Source organism: Sylvia atricapilla, chromosome Z (assembly GCF_009819655.1).
Source record: "Sylvia atricapilla isolate bSylAtr1 chromosome Z, bSylAtr1.pri, whole genome shotgun sequence".
In the NCBI taxonomy this organism is placed as follows: Eukaryota; Metazoa; Chordata; class Aves; order Passeriformes; family Sylviidae; genus Sylvia; species Sylvia atricapilla.
The window spans coordinates 85933671-85954569 of record NC_089174.1 but is presented as its reverse complement, the minus strand read 5'-3'; the positions used below and the strand labels follow the sequence as shown (position 1 = coordinate 85954569).

Sequence of the window (20899 nt, the reverse complement as noted above, 5' to 3'; positions counted from 1 at the left end):
GGGGGACTCCACAGCCTCTCTGGGCAAACTGTTCCAGTGCTCAGTCACACTCACAGTGAAGTAGTTCTTCGTTGTGTTCAGCTGGAATTTCCTGAGTATCAGTTTCTGCCTGTTGCCTCTTGTCCAATTGCCAGGCACCTCTGAGAAAAGCCTCTGATATCCTCTCTTCAGAGACTTACAGGCATTGATGAGGTCCCATCTCAGTCATCTCTCCTCAAGGCAAACAGACCTAGCTCCCTCAGCCTTCTTTGTAAGAGAGATCCAGTGGTTTGAAGCATGTCAATACCACCATCATGTCAATAGAAAGTCAGTACCACCATCATGCTCTTCATGAAGGTCCATTTGTTGTGTAAGATAGCACTCAGCCTTGTACAAGTATGAGATCATAGTCTTTTCCACTCAAGTATACCATGAAAAGTAATTTGCTGCTTCTGTCGCAATGATGCTGAAGAAATCCATGTTTTTAAATCTAAAGAAAATATTTAATTCACTTTCTAATAATGCAGTGCAATTCCCATGTGAATGGAATGGACTCTCCACTGGCTTTGTAGATATTGTCATGAATATCTGCAATGTCTATTGCCTTTCTTAAAGCTTTTCTCTTTTTAAAAAGTGCATTTTCAAACAGTTAAGAGGTCATTTTAAAAGGACAAAAAAATTCTTCTGATTTTGTGCAGCTGTTTGGCAAAGACAAGATCAGTTCAGTAACACTGACCTTACCATCTGAACAATGCTGTGGCTATGCTTTTAAATAGTTTTAATCTTATCCATGCCAATGAATAACTGTTGTCATATATAATAGTACTTTAGGCCTATGTGTCCTGCCAAAAAAACCAAAACTATTATTTAGATATTATTTAACATATTGTTTCTATTTAATTAAAAGAAAGTGAAATAATTTAAGATGCAACTAGTTAGTTCCATCTTTGTTTAAAAAAGGAATAGATAATTTGAACAGTTGATATAAACTAGACCAGCTAAAGGGAATGCAGAAGTCTTAGTCTGGACTTTGAATTGAAGGATGATTTATACCAAATGATTTCCTTGTTCAGCTGACCAGACTTTAATTCCTTGGCAGTTCTAACAGTGGCCAGATCATATCTTTGGTCTTTTTATTAAAATTATTTATGGGTCAGATATATTATTTGGATGAGGTTTGAGGTATTGAATGCTTACCTGACAACTTCCTCTAAAAGCTGTCCTTTAGATCACTCAAATGGGCCTGGAGGAGCCCATACGAGGATTGAACTGACCAGATAAATTGGTTACCATGTCAGCAAATTCATCAGTGATACTCCTAGGTCAGTACTTCGTCTTATCCTAAGACAGGAGGTACGTTTATTTTCATGGTTTTTTTCCTAGGACAAAAATTTTTGTACTCCCTCTCCCAGAAATCAAGTATCGTAGAGGCATACCTTCAGGAAAGGCAGTCCAAAGGATATTTCTGAAAATTACTGTCTTGGTTTGAAAGGCAGGTTGTCTGCTAAGGAAGGCAGGAGCATCCCTTGGAATGGAAGATGTAAGCTCCCTCCCTCTGAATTATTATCATTTTGAAATTAAGGGGCTCTCAGGCAAAGATATGAGAATGGGAATAACAGTTCTTTATTAGTATGTATAATAAAGCAAACAACCAACACACAGTCTGGGATTAACGGCAAACAGAACACAAACCCAGTGACCCTTTCTGGTACCCTTTCCCTTTGGTGCAGTTCTGGGTACCGCCAGAAGGGGCGCTGGTGGTTCCCAGTGGGCGGGGTAGATGCAATGATTCCTCCACTGCTGCAGGGGGCGCTGTGGTGCAACTCAGGGAACACATGGCAATGGCATCTTAACACTACATAAGCCAACGTTATTGCTTGTATTTGTTATTTTAGTCATGGTTAGTGTATTGAGAAAAGGAAGACATCACTACAGAAAATAAACAGAGAGCATATGAGATGTTTGTTTCACAAATGGTGTCTAGTCAATTATTCCAAACTACTCTTTTCGACTTACAGGCATTAAACAAAAAAATAATCGTTTTGACTTCTTATGCTAAATGGTAGTGTAATTGTTCCTACAATAAATCAATATGAGAATAGAGTATTTTTACATAAAACAGAAAACTCTGAAAATAAATTTGCGTATCGACAGCACTAATTAAAAAATATAGGATTAAGCACACAATGCCGTGCCACAACACATTATGCTTCATGGCAGTTCAGCAGGAGGATAACTGTACAGCCCAACAGACTACACAGATTTTTTGCCAAACTTCTTGTTCTCTATTGTCCTTAGAACTTCAGAGACAAACTTCCTCCCAGTCTTTCTTTGTACACTTCCAAACACTTGAACAAATTTCCTAAAATTACATATTCATACAGTTAAAAATAAATAAATAAATTTGGGTGTAAGTATTTTCTCTTTCACTCACTTTAAGTTTTTGTTCCTCTAGATTTTCCATTGTTACATGCTACAGGAACCTACAATGGATGCTGTCCTTCCCTGAGCTTGGCCACTTCTTTTGTTTTCTTAAGTACCTAGTTGTTAGTGTTTCCTAGCAACTTATGGGGGAAAAAACTTCCATAAGTAAAAAGGAACAAAAGGAAAGAAACCTAACCTCCAACAATTATCTAGACATGATGGATATTTTTAAAAGTTATAGTTTATATGGTACATGTACCAAATCACTAAGAGATGGAGGAAGTAGTGAGACCGAAGAAGATAAGGGGTATGTGCACAGCTTCTAGATTGATTTCTTCCTGTCTGATAATCTTTCTTTTTCACACAGATTGGTCAGCTGGAAAATGATGGCTGAACAGTCACTTCTGAGAAGTTAGCAAAACATTATCCCAATCAGATGGATGCTTCCATCGTTTATTCCTGTGATATTTGACTGGAAGGACATTTTTTCAGGTGTTATTTTGCTGCACAGGAGCAAAACACAGGAAGCAGTCAGAATTTCTCTAATCCTGGTGCTATTTATGCATGATTTCTTCCCCGTTGCATTTATTGCTCTTCCACGATTGATTAGCTAGCAGTGGTAGGAAGTTTTCAGAATACTATTCCTGATTGCAATAAGAAAAAGGGCGATAAACTGCACTGATGAAGATGAAGCAGGCAGTGTGACTGACCTCAGCCTTATCCACTCCTACTTGTAGTAGAGGCTAGGACTAGAGCAGACATAAGGTGTGCACACATAAGGTGTGGAGCACAGTGAAAACTATGGGATAAGGATATAAATCATCTGGTCAAAGCAATTACTGGCATTCCCTTGCCAAGTGGCCTCTGCTGAGCTTGATAAGGGTTCCCATCTGAACTGAGGGGGCTTTACAGAAGCCACCTTGCTTATTAAGGTCCTACAGGTATTCCTCTTCTCCCATTGTGCAACCTCCATATTAGCAAAAACGGAATATAAAGTCCTCACCTTTAGAGGCAGATTTTAATAATTGAATTCTTCTGAAGTCTACTTATTTTATATTCCTTTGTCTAAAAGCTCACCTCTTGTCTCTTAGAGCTCTGTAATGTATATAGAATATAGAATGGTCTGGCTTGGAAGGCGCCTTAAAGAAGATCTAATTTCAGTGCTCCTGCCATGGGTAGGGACACCTCCCTTTAGACCAGGTTTTTCAAAGCCCTGTCCAGCCTGGTCCTGAGCACTTCCAGGGATGGGGCCTCTACAGCTTCTCTGGGCAACTTCTTCCAGTGTCTCTACCGCCCTCACAGTAAAGGATTCCTGGCATTTAATTTAATTTAATTCAAACCTACTCTCTTTCAGTTTTTAGCTAGTCACCCTTTTGTATCAATATAGTTCCTGAAAAAGGGTCCCTCTCCAGCTTCCCTGCAGGCCTCCTTCAGATAATGGAAATCTTCTATGGGGTCTTCTCCAGCCTGAACAGCCCCAACTTCCTCAGCCTGTCTTAGTAGGGGAGGTGTTCTGATGAAATTTGTGGCGTCCTCTGGACTCAGTCAAATAGCTCCATGTCCTTCCTGTGGTGGGCTCTCAGCAGAGCAGAGCAGAGGGGCACAATCCCCTCTCCCTGGCCCTGCTGCCCACACTGCTCTGGATGCAGCCCAGGACGCATTTGGCTCTCTGGGCTGTGACCACACATTGCCAGCTCATGCTGAGTTTTTTGTCAACCATCACTCCCAAGTCCTTTTCCACAGGTCTGCTCTCAGCACTTCTCAGCCAAACCTGTAGTACAGTGTATAAACCTGTCAACCTGACAGTGAAAATGATAAATGGGAGAAAACCCAGTTGCTTAAAGACATGATGTTTTCCTATTGAACAATATTTCTCTGGAGCTAAGATATACAAAAGGTTAACATGGAAATTTCTGTTAAGTTTTGAGAGATTGTCTGGCTTTCTATTATGTGGGTTATGTCAAATATATTATTCCTTCAGCAAAATAATACAGACCTGTTACTTCTTACAGTGCTGCATACCTCTTGATAGTTTTTTAATTCCTTTACAGTACAGTAGAAACAGGCATTTTATTGTGACTACATACTGATTTTACCACACAACTGATGAATATACCAGTTCATTACAAGGTTCTAGAAAAAACAAAATTTTATACCAGCCTTTAGATTTTGTGAATAACATAAGAAGAAAACAATGCATGGGGATTTTTTTTTCTTTTAGCTAGGTTTGTTAATTTCATGATGGGTTTCCAGTTTTTTCTTTCCATTCTTTCTCAGCATTTGGACTAAGTGTTTGTTTGCAACTCAAGAAACGCAGTGCTTATTGTGTTTTACATGAAAGAAATTTTTTTAATAATTTTTTTCTAACTGAGGACACTTAATTGATAAGGAAGGAGGAAGCCAAGGAGGGTTAGAGCATTACACCACTGCTGTTTCAGAAGGTCATTCAGGCACTAAGCTAATTACCAGTGACAGTCTTCATTATGTGACTATATTAATCTGGAGGAACTGCTCTGTGAACACCTTCCTCATGGGGAGCAAACATATTACCTACCATATGAGATAAGTGGCTTCTGTGTCTTTCAGTTTTTTGCTTGACCTTATTCAGACTCTTAGTTCAGATTTCAGTGTTTAAATTACAAATGGGAGAGAATGGGTTGAAAGAGAAGCAAATCTATTTTCTGGCTTTGAGAGCAGTTGAAAATAAGGATATTTTCCCTCATTTGTTCTCTATGAAGTCCACTTAAAAGATGTCACCAATGCAAAAAGAAGTGTACTCAGGGCCACGGGGTCAGTGAGCAGTGCCTATGGCAACTAAGAAACTATTCTGCAGAAGAAAATGCAGTAAGGAGTAAGTGTTTTAATCCCCAACTTTAATCCCTTTACTTCCTGTCTTCAGAATGAAATATAAATCAGACACCATGGCATTCAGCAATTTTTCGTGAAAGGCATGTTTGCAAAAAGGGATTACGAATGGGTAGCAGTGTTTAAGGAATTTAATTATACAATTTGTTGGAAAACTTCTGAAACTAGGAGTGACCAGTTCTTTTGACTGTGAAACAAGTGTAGCACAGGCTGTGGCTGACCCACACCAGCTTTGCAGCAGTGGTGTCTGCTGTGGTGGGATACACAAGGTGTGTGCCTCTCAAGGAAGACCCATTGTGGGAGATTTGCTTTGCCAGCACTACATTTAAACCTTTCTTCACCAGGGAGAAAAAAAGAACATAAGAAAGAACAAGTGCTGTCACCCTCATTATATTTACACCCATGGCAGGAAAAAAAAAAATCTAGATTGTCTCAAAATTCTGTGAACAGCTGTCAGTTCATGGTAATACTATTTCATGTTCTTCAGGTCCATTTTTGATAGCAAACAATATCCTTTTCTCTATTTCTTTGTCTTCACTTCCCTGTCAAAGCATATGCATGAACATGGTCTTAATAGACCAGGAATCTGTCTTTCTTTTGGTGGCCCAGTAGAGAGAGTCTATGAGTTGACTTGGCAGTGCTGGGTGTACACTTGGACTTGGGTGATCCTACTGGTATTTTTCAACCTAAATGATATAGGAACCCTGGTCACTGAGAATTCTAGATTTTCTGTGCTGACAGGCACTGACTCCCAAGCAAACACTGCATTGACCTGAGGCCATGGAACAGGCTTCCAAAATTGAATGATAGAACTGGGATTATGGGTGCATGGTTTGAATAGAAATATGTGATATCACACATCTGGTGAATGTGGTGGAAAACTTAGAACTTAATATTTTAGAATATAGTAATATATATAAAAAGCAAGGTGGAGGTTTTAGGGTGTATGCCAGTCCTTCTTTTTCACCTTCTTCTTCATGGGTCTGGGTGGTATTTTGTAATTGGGTAGAAAAGTCCACATTGCGGGCCACGCGTTTTTGGTTATTGGGTTAAAAATAAAAATTATTTAGGGTGTCATTTCTTAATTGGAGAGTTTATCTTTAAAAGGCCTTGTAGAGGGAGAGATACAGCTCCATTTTTAGTTTGTTAGCTAGAAGTGCTGTAGAAATCGCTCACATAAGAATTAATAAACACCTGAGTTCTAGCAACAGATACCATCTCACACATTTAATTCTGACCCTGACAAAAAGAAGATAAATCACTAAGCGATTCTGTGATTCTGTAATTCTGTGATTCTCATTAGCCTGTCACACTTTAGTCTGGGCTTTAAGGGCACTGTCCTGTTCTTTATGCTCCTTAGGCAGCAACAGGGTCTGAGCAAGCAAGATTTAAACTGTGCATAGTATGTGTAGGAGGTTGCAGCTCAGCACCCTGACAGCAGCACAAATACCCTTCAAGTCTTCAGTACTGTCCTCAGCAAGTGTTCCTGTTCCAGGCTGAGACATTCTCTGTGGTTTCACGCTGTTGGATATGGGTGTGGACAGCTGCATTGGCAGGTACTGATTTTGGAGTCCTCAGCACAGCTCCTGAAGCAGTCACATATTGGCCTCACTTGCAGTGCCCATTTGAGGGGGACCTTCATCTGCCTGTTTGTTTCCTCCCTGTGATGCACTGCTTTGCCCTTTCTCTGGCACAGCTGTTTGTGAGACTGCTCTGCAAGCTGAATTAAGGCTTTAACAACAACAACAAAAACCCCAACCTGACACAGAAGTGTCCTGCAGTAAATCAGCAGCAGTAGAAACTGGGAAAGTTAGCAGTGCCAGCCTAGCCAGTGCTTCACATCGTTGTCTTGCCTCATAAGGACAGTAAAACTGAACAGCATTTTACTCTGATAAGGAGAATAGAACAGTACAGTCTTGGAGAAATACATGAGGGATGCAATTTAGGCAAACAGAAGCCACACAAAATACAAGCAGAATTCCAGCCCAGCTCTGCTGATGAAGCAGAAGTTATGCAAAACAACAATATTGCACTTACAGGAAAGTGGGGGTCGAGACACATGAAAAGGATGTGGGACTTTGAAAACCACCAAAGAAGACCCCAAAGAACCTAGAAGGACTTCTGATTGGGGATGTGACACTATAAAATAAAGCAATACCTAAACATCTAGTCAATGGGGATAGCTAAAGAATGTGTGATTGGTGTGTGTGATAAACACGCTGTTTTATGTGATGCTCAGGACACTCAGCTGGAGGAAGGATTCCCTGAGTGACCAGGACACTGCACTAAAGAATCCCTGCTCTCTAATAGTCAAAACTGTGTCAGAAAGTTCCTATTTGGCTGGTGTGGGTATTGTGCCATGTAGCACACTAAACAGACAACTCACAGACAGTGAATGAAAATGTACAGGGACATCTTGAGGAATCTGTGCAATAGTAGAAAGTTATATGCCTGAAGGCTAATAATTTTCACCTCCTGACAGAAGTAGAGTTTTTCAGTTCTAGTCCTTGACTCTATTCAAGGTAATATTTTGAAGAGAGTATTTTCATGTATGAGCTGGTACACACATTTAGGTTCCAGTGCAGGCAAATGCAGAATCAAATATTTAAAATGGAGGCCAGTGTTATATAAAGGAGGCTGCAGTTAAAGAAAAAAAAATTAAAAATGAAATCTGAAAACCTCTTTCTGTATACTAAGAATTGTTGATATTATCTACAGATTACCATGGCAATTTCTAGTAATCTGTGATAGGGAAAAAATATGTTTGTGCAAAATGAAGCACCTGGTGGATAAGTATATGATTATATTACACATTTTTCCTCTCATGAAGTGAAACTTGCCAAACAGATGTATTTTCAGAAAGGGAAAGCAAGTAATTCTGCAGTTATAAGTGTTTTCTTTGTCAGGCTGCATTTACTTGGAAAAACTGATGCTTAGCAATATCATATAATAGCTGTATCTCCAAATCAGTCTGGCATGCAATAGTAGGTTTTTTTCCTTTTTTTTGAATTCAACAGGTCAGCTATTAGACTGATGTTCACACAAAAATCAGCTACAAGCCTCTTGGAACTGCCTGAATAAGAGGATGAAGTAGAAAGGGTCACGGGTATATTTATGTAACATTTTAGATGTGATACAACCTGATGTTGTATCAAAGGACAGGAAGAGAGGTAATATATATATGTGTGTGTGTGTGTGTATTTGTGTTCAAACATCTGCATGAGTGCCTTCTAGTTGTGTAGAGCATAGGAATAATTTTCAACAGAACTGTGGCTCTTTTGTTTATTTTAGAAAAAGGCCACTGCACTCACTCAAACTGTTCTTTCCTTCTTTAAAGTAAGATTTTCAGGGTTTTTTTTTAATTTGAAGTTTCCTTTCATATCTGTCCCAGCTGCAATTTTTCCTCTTAAAGTGGTCTTCTTGGTGGTCTGTATCTTTTTAGTGAGGATATAATCCAAAATATTTCTCAAATTAGAATAATACCAAACAAAGGAAAACTCTATTTTCTATATGTAATAAAAACAAATTAATTTTAGTGTTATCTATCTTAATGCAACAGTGTTTTCCTCTTATAGTATTGCTGTAAAACCAGAATTTCTTCCTGACTTGAAATTTACCAAAATTGCCTAATTGTGTAGGTTTCAGGTCCTTTTGATTTTTAATGCAAGACACTGAAAAACCTTTTTGATATGTTTTTCTGATGTATGCTAGAACATGAAGATGGAAAGCGTTCTTTTATTGAACTCAAGTGTTCAATGTAGTAAAACTTGGAGAGTTGCAAGAGTAACTACTTCTTGCATAAAACCTAACATCACTAATGTGCAGGTAGGCTAGCTTAATTTGACTTTTATTGTTTTTCTGGTCAAATGTTTAATTGAAAGAGGATCTAAAAGCAGGGAATAGTAGCACATGTGCACACAGGCACACACAGGCATATCTGAAAGCTGTGGTAGACAATTTGGAGAACATTTTTCTCTCAAAGTCCTGCGCAGATGACTCACTGAAAACAAAGGGTACAGAAGAATCCCTTCTGTCTTGTCTTGGTTTAGAAAGACAGGTGTCTGCCAGGGAAAGCTGAAGCTTCCCTTGGAACAGAGAATATTAACTCCCTTCCTCCAAACTATTTTGCAATTAAGGAGTTTTCAGTCAAATATATGGGAAAAGGAATATTAAAAAACACAAAGGTAGTAGTACAAAAACAAGCAAACAAAAAGTCTCAGAAACCCTGACAGAGTCAGAATACAGCCTGATGATCAGGGTGTTGGGAGCAGTCCAGTTAAGCCCCCTGCAGTGACAGATGTGGTTCTGTTGGAGCCGAGATGATCCTGTAGAAGGGTCCAGTGGTGCTGAGATGGGTCCAGTCTTCCTCTGGAAACCCAGTGCACACAGGCTGTGCTGCTGTTCTGAATCTCAGGTTTTATCCAGGTAGGAATGTTTGGCTCCTCCCACTGGGTGGAGCATCTCCCAATGGGATGATGTAATTGTATCAGCCATGCAGTGAGCCTCGATGGCCCATTAACAGCAGATATCCCCTGGAGGGAGGATGGGCTGTGGAAGAGATAAAGAACATTGCCCCTCCTGGTTTTAACAGCTTCCCATTAACACCTCCCCACCCGGTGTCAGCAGATGATAATAGAATACACACCCCTGGTCACATCCTGCATTGCAACCCATGGCATGTCTGCATTGCTTCTTTGCCCCAAGATGTCTGTAGCCCCCAGAGGCAAGTATCAGGGCAGTTTTTATTGAATCTGTGTCATTGTCTGTTGTCAGAAAAGTTTAGCACTGTGCAGGAAAGTACTGGACCTTGAAGCTCATCTTTGTGAGTAAAAGGATGATCTGTATCTAACAAGAAAAAACATAATATAAGCAAATACTCTCTTACAACATTACTTCATAGTGAACTTACAATTTTTTTGGTGGTGATATCTGTGTACTCTCAATGTCCTGACACTAACAGGAGAAAAATAATTTTACTCTAACTACAGGCAAATATGAAATTCCAAGAACTCATTCAGAAAAGCTAATACAATGTGGCTCTGCATAGACAGGTCAGGCATGCATTGTTTTTGCAATGCCAGCTTAAATTGCAGACAATGAAAATGAGTAAAAACTACTGACTTACTCTGTACATGACATTAGTAAACTTAATACACAGAATATGTGAATGGCAGAAATTCATCCTTGTCTTTATATGCGAAACAAAAGCACATCTGTGGAACTATTACAGTTTGTGTAAAAATGTTCTTGTCAATGAAACATAGCTGTATTTAGGTTGGGTTTTTTGATTTTCGTTTTGGTTTTGCTGGTTTTAGACATGGTAGACACAAATCTAACCTGCATAAAAATAAATGGACTATAACTACTGTCTCACTTACATATGCATGTATATTAAGCACATGTTTATGTAAGAGAGATTTAAAATGTTCTGATTTGATGAGATAATTGGCATTTTTGAATGGCTGAAGGGGTCTACACTTTGCTGAAGAATCAATCTAGTTAATCTGAATACGTACAGGCAGGTTTTGAAGTTACTGAACGATTTTGTGTGGTTTAGGATTTCTCAAGCTATACTGCTTCTTTTCTTATGAAGTGTATTCATAAACACACCTATTATATGTTTTCCTTGATGGTGTCTGACTTCTCTTATACAGGAGAAATTAGCCAGGTGGTACAAAAACACATAGATGTCAAATAAAACGCACATTGGTGAGAGTAAAATGAAAAAATATATCTTTTCTTGTAAGGAGACATTTTCTCTGGGATTATGTCATACATCAAATCAACAGGCCTCTTCTTTTGAACTCAAATATAGTGGAATTGAAAACTGAGGAAGAATCTTACACCATTCTGATTATTTCTGCATGATTCATTTAATTTGGGTAATTACTTACTCATATGCTAAATGTACAGGAGTAGAATATCTGTCCATTGTTCTGAAAGGTGATAAACATTAGCTGATTGGCACAGAAGTAAAACAGTTGTAAACCAGGACTAAAAAATTATTTGTTTTCTATATTAGAAAAAACTGGCACATTGTGATTATGTGAAGTGCAAGAAATGCTTCTGTATTTCCAAATACAAAACCTCAAAAGTTTTACCATAAAACTGAGCTATTAACATAAAAAGCTATTATTTGCAACAAATACCAAATAATACAGGGAAGTTTTAAGTGGTCAGAGCAATTGGTTGTTAAGTTGCAGTTTTGTCAGCCATAAATTTAGGTTAAGTTCCAGCACACAGAAAATGGCTCTGCTCAGCATGGCAGACTTGTCAGTTATTGATCTCACTACTCAGTGAGGTTAATCTATAACCATATAGGTCTTAAGAACAGATTGTCAAGTTTTCAGTTCCAGCATGATTATACTAGTGCTCAGCTGAGTGATCATGAGAGAAGCAAAATGGTCATGGGGAGGTGATGTATTTCAGTCACAGTGCTGGGACATCTGTGCTGGGACATTTGTGCTTCATACAGAAGTCAAAGAGAATGTCAACTTCCTTTTTCACTTGGATGGTAAGTCTACAGTCCAGGCTGGAAAAAAAAACCACAACATTGTTGTTAAAAGAGAGCAAGAAATGGATGGCAGCAGCTATATTATTATTATTTCACCTTTACAGCTTTTTTAACTGAAGATAAAATTCTATGCTTGCAGTGAATGGTTCATGGATTTTGCTTGGTTTTAAGATCATTTGTCTTTTCATTGTCTCTTCTGTGTTTCTTGACAGACTAAAGAAGAATCATAGCTCTGATTTGCCTGCATTTCTCATAATGCAAGACATTGCTTTTAGTTAAAAATTTTAATTACAAGTTTTCTGTGAAATATGTAAAAATATTTGACTGAGATACAGCAGGTTTTTACCCTCCATGTCTTTATAGGAAGAAGAAATGCTTCGATCAACTGCCTTTTTACCAGAAACTGTGCTCTTCCCTCTGTTTTGCTCCAAAAATGATACAGGTTATGCCTCCTTACAGAGAAAAGATCTCAAAAAACATTGGAAGGAGGATGAGTTTTAAATGGCAGAGGAAGGAGGACCAGTAACCAAATAAAGCATTGTTTCTCTGTCAAAAGAAAACAATAATGGTGGGAAATGGAATTTTCTGGTTGTGCCTAGTTTTGGAAGCAGCTGTCATTTAATGGCTGGTTCTGCTGAAGGAAAATTACCCATTTCTGGTCCTATTCCTCAAGCAATACAGTAGGGAAGGCTTCTCTAGTCCTTGCTGTCCTCTTTGCAAGGGTACCACAGTAATTACTCTTAAAGAGCAAATTACAAGCATACCTTGCAGCAGGGGACAATGAAATTATTCCCAGCATCTGTTGTCTGGGGTATATAGAAGGCCTGTGGTAATATTTTTAGTGGTAATTTGAATTAGCTTTTTGCATCTGCCGTTGCACAAGTCAGTGGAATACCCACCTCTTGCTCAGGATATTTCATCCTATGTACCTTAAATATCTTGTCATTCTAAAATTACACATTACATACGTATGTTAAATATTGTGATGCATGTACGTACATGTATGTTTGTATACATTAGTTTATAGCCCTTGTGGTTGTATTTTTAGGCCCTGTGACTGCAAATATTAATCAACAATAGCCAATGCATGAAATAAGAACCATCCTCAGAAATCTGACCACAGCTGTCTCAGTGTTTCTTTCTCTATTTTTGTTTTTCTGTTGATGATCCTAGGTTTTCTCCATTTTTATGAGTTTTGAAAAGCTAGAAAATTTATGCCAGCTCAGATTGTCAGGAGAGGTTTGTTCTGAATATCAAAGGATTTGTGAATGCGAGATTACTGAACCATGCAAATTAGAAAATCTGTAAAATAGGTGGTTACCTACTTTATTTTACAGGAATTACTTAATTCTTGTAACAAATGTGTAAATACTTAGCTCTCCTTTTCTTGTTTTTCTCACTGTTTTATCCCTGAGTGCCATCTGATATAGAAAAATTGATCTGTTTCTTAAAAAAAAATTCAGACAGCTTTACACAGGCAGCTTCTGTGAATGTGTATTCTATATGATAGGATCCTGATTCTTTTATAGAAGTCAGATTTTTCACATTATATTCACTGTAGATTCCAGAAAAATTTAAATTCACATAAAGCTTATTAATAATGTAACTGTAAGGATTTGAATGAGAACATATTTGACATTTAATTTCACAAGCACTGAGTTTCATGAAAAAGCCACGTTACTAGTGATAGCAGCAAACCTGGCACAATTACTGGATAACAGCAGACAGTGACATGTTCCAAAGTGGAAGAAACATTTGTGCTTACAAAAGATTGTGTATATGGATAATAAACAAAATAATTTGTCAAGGTATTTCTTCCCTTCTCCCTCTGCCACATCCATTCTCCCCCTTCCTACAATTCTAGAAAAACAAATGTACCTCACAAAGGTAGTGTGACTTTGGGCTTAATAATGCCTGGCTAAGTTTTTAAGAGAAGGAATCTCCAGCGTGCATAGTAAGTGCATAGGTATCACAAGCTATGTAGTATCTCCAGCTACTTATGATGTGTAAGACCAACTCTCCACTCAGTTGCCATGGTTTTACAGCAGTGCATACTGTCAAAAGTAATTTGAGTGTTTATCAGCATTTTGGGGCACAAGGATCATCTTGCAGCAATGGCTCTTTTTTATGGTTGCATTCAGAGTAATTTCCTCTTACTCTTCTTTCTTAATTTGTCCCATCCCTGGGGTGTTCAAGGCAAGGTTGGATGGGGCTCTGAACAGCCTGATCTAGAGGAAGGTGTCTCTGCCTGTGGCAGGGGTGTTGGAACTTGAACTAACCTTCAAATTAAAGCCATCCTGTGATTAATTTCTGAGAATGGTATTTGCAGAGATTTGTCTTGTTGTTCCTCTTCCTTCCATTGCTCACCTTTTAGAGATGCTAGGCTGTGTTCTAGTTAACTGTTACCAGCTCACCCCCGTGGCACCAAACAAGAGATGAGAAGTCTCTGTGGCCTCTGTAGAATTTGCTTCTTGAGAAAGTGCAGCACATCTAAGTGCACCAGGCCAGGGTTTTTTCCATCATGCTGCACCAACCTCGATGACAGGACAGGATGTTTGTGGGCATCTCAGCCACTGCAATGCTACATAGACCTTAATTTTCCAGGCTTTTAAACCAGCCAAAATTACTTTAAGGAACAGGGAAATTTTTGTAATATATAACATCAACATCAGGCAGAGAATCAGGACAGGCATCAGTCCCAGCAGCCTGCAGCAGCATCCATAACCTGCCCTAAACCTCAGGGTGCAGTTTGGGATTACAGTTATTACCACCCTTGTTAGGGTGCTGCAGCAGACTTTCTCTCTTTTCCTTATTTTGGTGTTGGGATTTTTTTAAATTGTAGGGTTTTTTACTGTATTTTAGTGCAGCCTCACACTGAGACTCTCCATCCAATTTCATCCAAAGGAAAACTCTTGTTATAAATTTGTTTATTAATTGTGTGTAGAGTGAATTTTCTGGTTATCAGCCAGATTAACAGACTTGCTATTGATGGATCAAGTACCAGGCAAATGGCCATGCATTCAGCTAGGATTACTGGCAGTGACAGAGCACTCACAATTCTGCTGTAATGTGAAAAAAATGTAGTCCTAGTCAGTTTAAGAATGGGGTCTCAGGACAATTTTTAGTCCATATGAAGTAGTCCCATTTCCATGCTGACTTTCCTGTGTATTACCTCTCATGGCTGCTTGTTCCAGTGTTATGAGCACCTTTGCTCTTCTGATCCTGTGTTGAGGCAGTTCAGGGCACTAAACCCTGAAAATCATGAAAACCCTAAACGCATGAAAGTACTTGTATCCATTATAGTATCCCTCTGCTGATATTAGCAATGTCAGCCAGACATTTGATGAATCTCCAGTGCCCATTAACCAGGCCACTCCTCTCTTGCATGTGTGGCAAAAGAGCACACTGAAGTCCTTCTGTCCATGGTCCTACCTGTACAAGTAGTCTTTGTCCTATGTACAGTCTTGTTAAGCATCTGGAAATGTTTCCTTCCTGAGATTCAAAGAGTGCCTGCTAGAATGCAAGGATGGTATTCATGAGGATTTAAAAGAGATGATTTCTGGTTGTGCTCCATTTCTTCCTCTAATCTCAACATTTCTTCATTGTAATTTTTCATTGTCTTAAAGATTTTTGTGATTATTTTCTTACTTTTGTCCATGTCCATATTTTGTTATAATTTCTCCTTTTTTATCTCTTCTTTTTCAGCTGCGATCCAGCTCAGAGATTGGCCAGGACATCCTGAATGACTGCCTTGCAATCCAGTCCCTCCAGCCAGCCCTCTCACCACATGATGCTGTGGATAACACCATGGGACACTCCCCAGGGCCTGCCTGTGATATTTACCCAGGTATAGAACAAGAGAGATAAAAAGCTGCTGTTTAATTCCTCACTTAATATTAAGGATCATTTGGTAGATTGGAATATACTCTGAAATCCATATCTATCTCACAAGAAGGATAGAATATGAAAAGTAATATAAAAAAGGATAGATTTTGAGCATGTTTTTATATGTGTTTGGAAGGAAGCAGAACAAATTGTAATATGCCCATGAAAAGACCTAATGCAATATAGATGGATATTTTTGCTCTATAAGGCATTTGATTATGCTATCAATTTACTTCTACCATTCCCTGTAGACATCTTGAATATATTAAGCTTCTTTTTAAATCATAGTATTTTTCCTCTGCCTTATTCATGGATCACTTACCAGTTTGACAATTGATCTGCATTAAGGAACTGAAATGCTGCATTATGAGTTCACATATTTTGACTATAAATATACAGTTAAAAACATTTACACTATGAGTATAGTAATCCTATTGTATTGGTTCAGTTAAATATCTGAGATTTTACTACTAAAATACCTTTGTCATACCTGCCTACATGTACCATTTTTGTTAACATTTTAAATAAATTTGAAACAATTGGTAAGTTGTGAGTGATAATAAGCCTTAAAACTTAAGAGGGCAATGGACAGGATGTTAGCATTTTTAATGCAATATTTTAGTAGTTATGAGGGCATCTGTTTTTAACTTTCAGGCAGAATGTATTATGTCTTTTATCACTTCAACTTTTAAGTGATAACCAGAAAGTGAATGAATTGTCTTCACTGATGTTATCTGCAGTGATGAAAATGACATTATATGAAGTGTCCACTTGAATAAGTGGTTTTATTTTACTGAGAGGCTTGTAAACCTATCAATTCTATTTCATGTTTTTGTCAAGGCTGCTGTGAGTCACACAGGAGCTGGTGATGATGTAGGTTTATATGACAAAAGTCATGACATTTGAAGGTGTGATTGATTGTATTCTAGTTTATTAAGTAGATGGTATTACTTGTGTGCTGTTAACTTTTAAATGCCTTAGTCTGAGTACAGACTTAATGTGTACTACACTCAGTACATTGCTACACGAAAAAAAAGGGAAATTTCAGATTTTAAAGACGAGAAACTCTGGGAACATGTAGTTGGTTATAGCTGTTTATTTTACATTGTACATTGAGAGGGAGTTGGATAGTGAGGAATGCTGAGATTAAAAAAAAAAAAAAAAATCATTTAATGGTTTCACCAAGTGTAACATGCCAAACCAAGAGATAACAAAGACTCAGCTTTCCTTTTCCTTTTCAAGTTCCAAGACAGAATGGAAGTTGGGATGGGACAGTGTGTCAGATTTCAGAAATTGAGGATATCCTCAGAGGAGATTGCTATGGCAATCTGTTGAGCACTCCTCCCTAGCTTCCAGACTATGCTTAAATGTCTGCTTAAAACTGTCTCCTGGGCCATCCAAACACAGGCTGACAGTGGCTTGGACAAGTTGGGTAAAGCTGCTGCCTCCAGCCAGCCCTCAGCTGGCAATTGTCTGCCCTCATGATGTCTACTGACAGCCTCTGAGACTGACATTACTTTCTGTAGTCTCATTCATGCATTGTCTTTCAGTACTTGATCTTTGCAGCACTACTAACCATGAACCTCCCTTGATATAATAATTTATTTTGGTAGTTTCTTTCCTGGCACTGCTTCCTATTGTATGGCAATTTTTATGGTGAGTTGATTTTTATGGCAATTATTCATTGTACAATGTTCATTGCTGTGTAATGCTGTTCAATCAGCATTAATTTCTGCGCAAGTAATAATCTGATTTCTCTTACATGTGTTCCCAGCTATCTATAACCTGGCAAATTTCTCCTAGTTCTATTCACTTGTGTTGTTTCAATTATTTTATTGAAATGGAAACATGAAAACTATTCATTTCCCATAGAGATAAAATACACAGAAACATAAGTGTCTTGCCTCAGAGAAGCTACCCTTCAAAATTCACTGAAAGAGGTTTTTTGTTTGTTTGTTTGTTTGTTTGTTTGGGGGTTTTGTGGGTGGTTTTTTTTGGTTGGTTGGTTTTATTGTGGGGTTTTGTTTGTTTGTTTGGGGTTTTTTGTTTGTTTGTTTGTGGTTTGGGTTTTTTTGTTTGTTTTTGTTTCTGTTTGGTTTGGTTTTTTGTAAATATGATTAACAGCTTTGGGACTTCTGAAAAATTAAATGGATTATTTTTACTGTGTACTGTTTGAGACAGCATATTAGTTAAAGTGTCTCTGTGCTACTTTTAAAGTATAATTCTTCCTGTGGTGTCCAATCAAACTTTTCTTAATTGACTTCACTTATTATTGATGCATGTTTAAAGCAAAGGTAAGTTTTTTTATTGTAGAAGAAGTCTACAGAATAAATATTTGAAAGCAAACTATTAGAAATATATGAGAAAAGTCAAAAGTATATGCTTACATGCAAGTCCATTTTCACTTACCCCTGTAGTGACCAGGAGTACTGGTTAAAATACAGTGCCTATAAACTCAGTACTGTTAAAATACAGTATCTATAAACACAGACACAATTAAATGAAATATAACTGTAATCTTTTTTGATTACACATCTGTTACTTGGAGTTAAGTCTCAAAAAGTGTTTTTTCTTATCTTGTAGTCTTTACGACTTCATGGAAGAAATCCAAACTGACTATAATCTTACTAATGCAGTGAGGTAGTATGACATTATTTGCTTAAAACTAACACAAAATTACATTTCTGGGTCTAAAGCAAGCAGATAGACTGAGGGCTAAGCATTGTGGTAATATTTAGGTTTAAATTATGAAAAATACTTAGGCGTTTGGGTTTACTTGGTTCACAGAGTGAAGATGAGAGCAATGCACTCATAATAACCACATAGGAATGATTTCTTTTCTACTTTGTAATAGTATGAACTTACTTTGTATAGAGCAATCTAGAATCACTAAAACTGGAAGAATCATAAATAATGCAGCAGAAAAAAAACCCATAATTTTACTGTGTTGTTCAGATAAAACTTGACCATTTCATATTTAAGCATAACCCAGAATGTGCAATTAATTTTTAAGTAGTTAGTGAATATCACACTTAGCTCTGTTCCAGAGCAACCAAGGGATCTTTCTAAAGCTTGTCAAGTGCATGATTTTCTTTGTAAGTTGGAATTTAAAAATTGTATCCTTAAAGTTACAGACAGTTTTTTAATTCTAAGTATTTTTTAAATAATATCTTACGCTGTATTGTGAAACTTTGACCTAACTACTTCTATGCATATGACTTGCTGTGCTTTGCTTGAGTAACACTTTTCTTTGTTTCTTTTCCCTCACCGATATACTACTAAGCTGGGTGCTATGTGCACATAATAAGAAACAATCCAATCCCCCAGGAATTGTATCTAAGGTAATAATAGGAAAGTAGGTAGGTAGAACAGGCAGGTAGAGTATAAGGAATAGAATAATGAAATGATTAATTCTTGAAATAATTTTATTAAAGCAATTGTCTTAGTGAGTCCCTAAGAAATGTCTGGGAAAAAAAAGCAGCCTAGGGTTTTTTTTAAAAAAAAAAACAACTTTTTTTTTAAAAAAAGGTCTTTTTTTTTTTTCTTTAAAATGTAGTTGGTTAAGGATGACAGCCTTGGAAACTAGTTACAGCTCCTTTCTGTAAGAAAAAAAAACAAGAATGAAAGGAGGACCTGACACATGAATGGCCCTTGCTGTGAAAAATAGAATTGTATTTGATGCATAGGGAATGGCTGCAAAAGAAGCAGTAATGTAGGACTACCAATAATGAAGAGGACCTCTGTTTTCACCTTTTAGGCTGAATTTAAGTATTGTATTATATCTGGAACTCCTGCTTAATGTGGTCTATTCCCAGGTAGGATCATACACAAAATGGGTTGTTGTGGTCAAAATGCAGGACTCTGCATTTGGACTTTACTGGCAACACTTTGAGCAAGTAACCCACATATAACAGTAAACCCACAAGGAAAGCTTGATCCCAAGAAAATGTAAACAAGTTTTCTAGCAGTTTTTACTATAGTGTCCAGAGGTTTTTATCATTCTTCACTAGTGAAGTAACCTGTCACTGACAGTATTTTTTGACTGCCATATATCTGTACAGTGCTATTGCCTGACAGTGTTTCCCTTTATGTAGTAATTACAAGATTCAGGTAGCAGCTTGGACCAGTGCCACGTCTACACTGAGAGGTTTTAATAGTGGCACTTTTGCCAGGCAGAAGCTGCTGATATTGTGATTTCACTTCATTGGGTGCCCTCAGAGGTGCTTTGATTAACACAGTATTTTGGAAGAGGTTGTACTGACAAAAGTTGTGTTGCACTGCCAGCAGGTGTTCCCTGGTCTCCTACATTGCTTTATTCCAAAGCATAGTGAGAGCCCAGATACACTCTTCTGGCATGCTTTGAGCATTTTACAGATCCTGAGTAAAGGAAGACGTTTTTGCAGCTGATACATGTGTGTTTAATCCTTAAATATCCTACCTAGTCCTCTAGTCCCTGTCATCATTAGCTGTTACTTTACACTCTCTACTCTCTCTCATCATCAGAAACAGAAAAATAAAGTACCGCTGGGAAACCTAGCCAGAAGGTTGGGAATCCTAGCCAGTGGCTGCCTGTGCTTGGCTACGGATAAACTTTTCCCAGAGACAGATCCACCACGTCCTGGGCAGTGCTGTGGGAGCCTGTGCTACCACAGTCTGAACCAGCTAGAAAATGTGCAAGCCTGGCTTACAAAATCCTTACATGGAATGCTAATAATTGCTGTGGTAGAGAACAGCTACTTCAGGAAGAACACCTCTTGCTACCTTGTGCTGAAGACCTGGTCATAACTCAGCCTTTTTACTCCTGATCCTGAAGAGGTTGAGTTTTAATGCAAAGGTCACTGGTAAACCAAGCCATTGTATATTTGGAAGCAGTTTTATTAGTTTTTGTCATGGTAAAATGCAAATTACCCTATTTTGCCAAGGAATAATTTAAGTAGTCTCTTTTTATTTAGACAATCAGGGCTTTCCTTTGCAGTATCTGGATTAGTTAAATATTCTCTCTGTTTTTTGCTGTCAGAATGTGTGCTTGATTGTTTTTCAGTATTTTTTTCTGTGCTGCATGTGAGATAAAATAAGAATTTCAGAACTTCATTCCTTTGCGTTTTTCCTTCTGCACTTTTCTTGTTGCTACCCTGAGAGACAGACATGGCAAAAGCAATTTTTGGGGTGTGTGAGTAAAGTGGAGGAAAAAAAAACCCATTCCCCTGTCTCAATAAGAAAATGTCCTCAGTC

The 20899-nt window shown here is 37.9% G+C and overlaps 1 protein-coding gene across 1 annotated transcript in view; it reads left to right on the top strand.

Moving 5' to 3' along the window:
• The window catches only part of GLIS3 (GLIS family zinc finger 3), a 127445-nt gene that overhangs the window by 85809 nt on the left and 20737 nt on the right, over positions 1 to 20899 (top strand). Inside the window, exon 5 of the mRNA XM_066338551.1 lies at positions 15488 to 15629. Within this exon, the coding sequence (XP_066194648.1) occupies positions 15488 to 15629 (142 nt within the window). The remainder of the gene's footprint in view (positions 1 to 15487; positions 15630 to 20899) is intronic.